Raw genomic sequence first — 1746 nt, 5'->3', positions numbered from 1 at the left:
GAGTGCCGTGGCGTCAGCCTAGCTCACAGCAACCTCAAACTCCTGGGCTTAAGCGATCCTTCTGCCTCAGCCTCCCGAGTAGCTGGGACTACAGGCATGCGCCACCATGCCCGGCTAATTTTTTCTATATATACTTGTGGTAGGAAAGCCTCTTCCTCCACACACATCTAGATTCTTTGTGTACCTGGATTCTTTTGGTGAATGGTGGTGTATTTGTTTGCAACTATGTCAGCTAACAGGGTGTCCATGAAAGGCAGGGTGGACACATGCAGCTGGCTGGCTCTGGCTGAGGCCCGTGGTATCAGCAACCCCAAGCAGGGCTGTTGAACCAAGGGACAAATGATCCCTATGCCTCCCAACAACTAGGTGTTTGAAGTCATATTCTCATTTATACCGTGACTTTAACAAATTATCTTAAGTCTCTTTTATCAATTCTGTAGCAGATAGCAGGATAAAAGGAACACTTGCATTGTTGATGAATTCATTGTTCTTTCACTCTTCTTTTTTCAGTTTGTTTTTTTTTTTTAGTTTCCTTTTTTAAAAAAATGCTGCTTATTGAAGCTTGCCCTTAGTTCCCAGATCATTAATAACATAAAAATAATACTATCCAGGCTCATTTTGTATGCCAGCCACATTGCCATGCAACAGTGTCTCATTTAATTCTCATGATAATGTAGACACTTTTATTATCCTTATTTTATAGATAAGGAAACTTGAATTTAGATAAGAAACTCGCCCTTTGCCAGTGATGCAGATTCAAATGAAAAGAAATTTGCGCCAAGATCATATTGCAGTCAGTGGCAGAGTTTATCGTTGAAAGCAGCCCCCGACGTCTAAAACCTAACATGATGCCGGACTCACAAAAGCCGCCTGCACTGTCGGCATGTAGGGCTCCAGCTGCCAGGGTCTTGAGTTGCTTTAGGTCCTTGTCAGCATTTCTAGCCATCTTTTTCTTGCTCTTTCTCATACTTACACCCTTCTTCAAGGTCTTAGGAGGTTATCTCCAGGTGTTTTTTAATCAGATACTTGGCACTGAATCAACATTTTAATAAATGTCATAAAAGTGAGCAAATTTAACATCTGTATGACAGTAAAATAAGTGATTGATCAATATCTTTAAATTATAGTGATCAGAGCGGGAGGAAATTACTCAGTTGACTACAGGACGTCTCTGCTAGCTATGTACTGTGAGGTTGAGACAGCTGTAAAATTAAAGGATTTTCTAAGGAACCTGCTTAACCTAGTCATCCCCCCGGCATATAGGCACGTAGACATGTAGATGCACAGACAGGCAGGCACATAGGCTGCGTGAAGGCAGGGCCCTGCTCGCCACAGTAGTCTGCACGGGAAGCAGTGCCTGGCACATAGAAAATACCGAATAAATATTTTTTGAATGAAGTATCCTTTAAGTTGATGTAGTGTAGCTGTTTTGACAGAGGTCATATTAATAATTGAATACTACTTTTGTATAGTATATTGAAAATATGTGGAATTTTCAGATTTCTTTGGTAGCCTGTGATATGGATTCTGTTCACATTAAGAGATTTAATTGTTTTTCTTTTTTCTATACTTTATAGATCATCTCTGGGTATTGTTTCCAGATGTCTGTATGGTAATTGCATCAGAAATTGCTGTGGATATTGTAAAACATGCCTTTATCACCAAGTTCAACGACATTACTGCAGATGTATGTATTTTGATACAAAATTCAATGTCTAAACTTTACTTCTGCTTCTTAATATTATA

The 1746-nt window shown here is 39.7% G+C and overlaps 1 protein-coding gene across 1 annotated transcript in view; it reads left to right on the top strand.

Moving 5' to 3' along the window:
- TAPT1 (transmembrane anterior posterior transformation 1) overlaps positions 1-1746 on the top strand; it is a 63916-nt gene that overhangs the window by 48139 nt on the left and 14031 nt on the right. The window contains exon 9 of the mRNA XM_012638511.1: positions 1578-1687. Coding sequence (XP_012493965.1) covers positions 1578-1687 — 110 coding nt within the window. The remainder of the gene's footprint in view (positions 1-1577; positions 1688-1746) is intronic.

The sequence above is a fragment of the Propithecus coquereli genome, unplaced genomic scaffold, assembly GCF_000956105.1.
Source record: "Propithecus coquereli isolate 6110/MARCELLA unplaced genomic scaffold, Pcoq_1.0 Scaffold13, whole genome shotgun sequence".
NCBI classification, from domain to species: domain Eukaryota; kingdom Metazoa; phylum Chordata; class Mammalia; order Primates; family Indriidae; genus Propithecus; species Propithecus coquereli.
The sequence above is the reverse complement of the archived record's forward strand: the minus strand, read 5'-3'. Positions and strand labels throughout refer to the sequence as shown.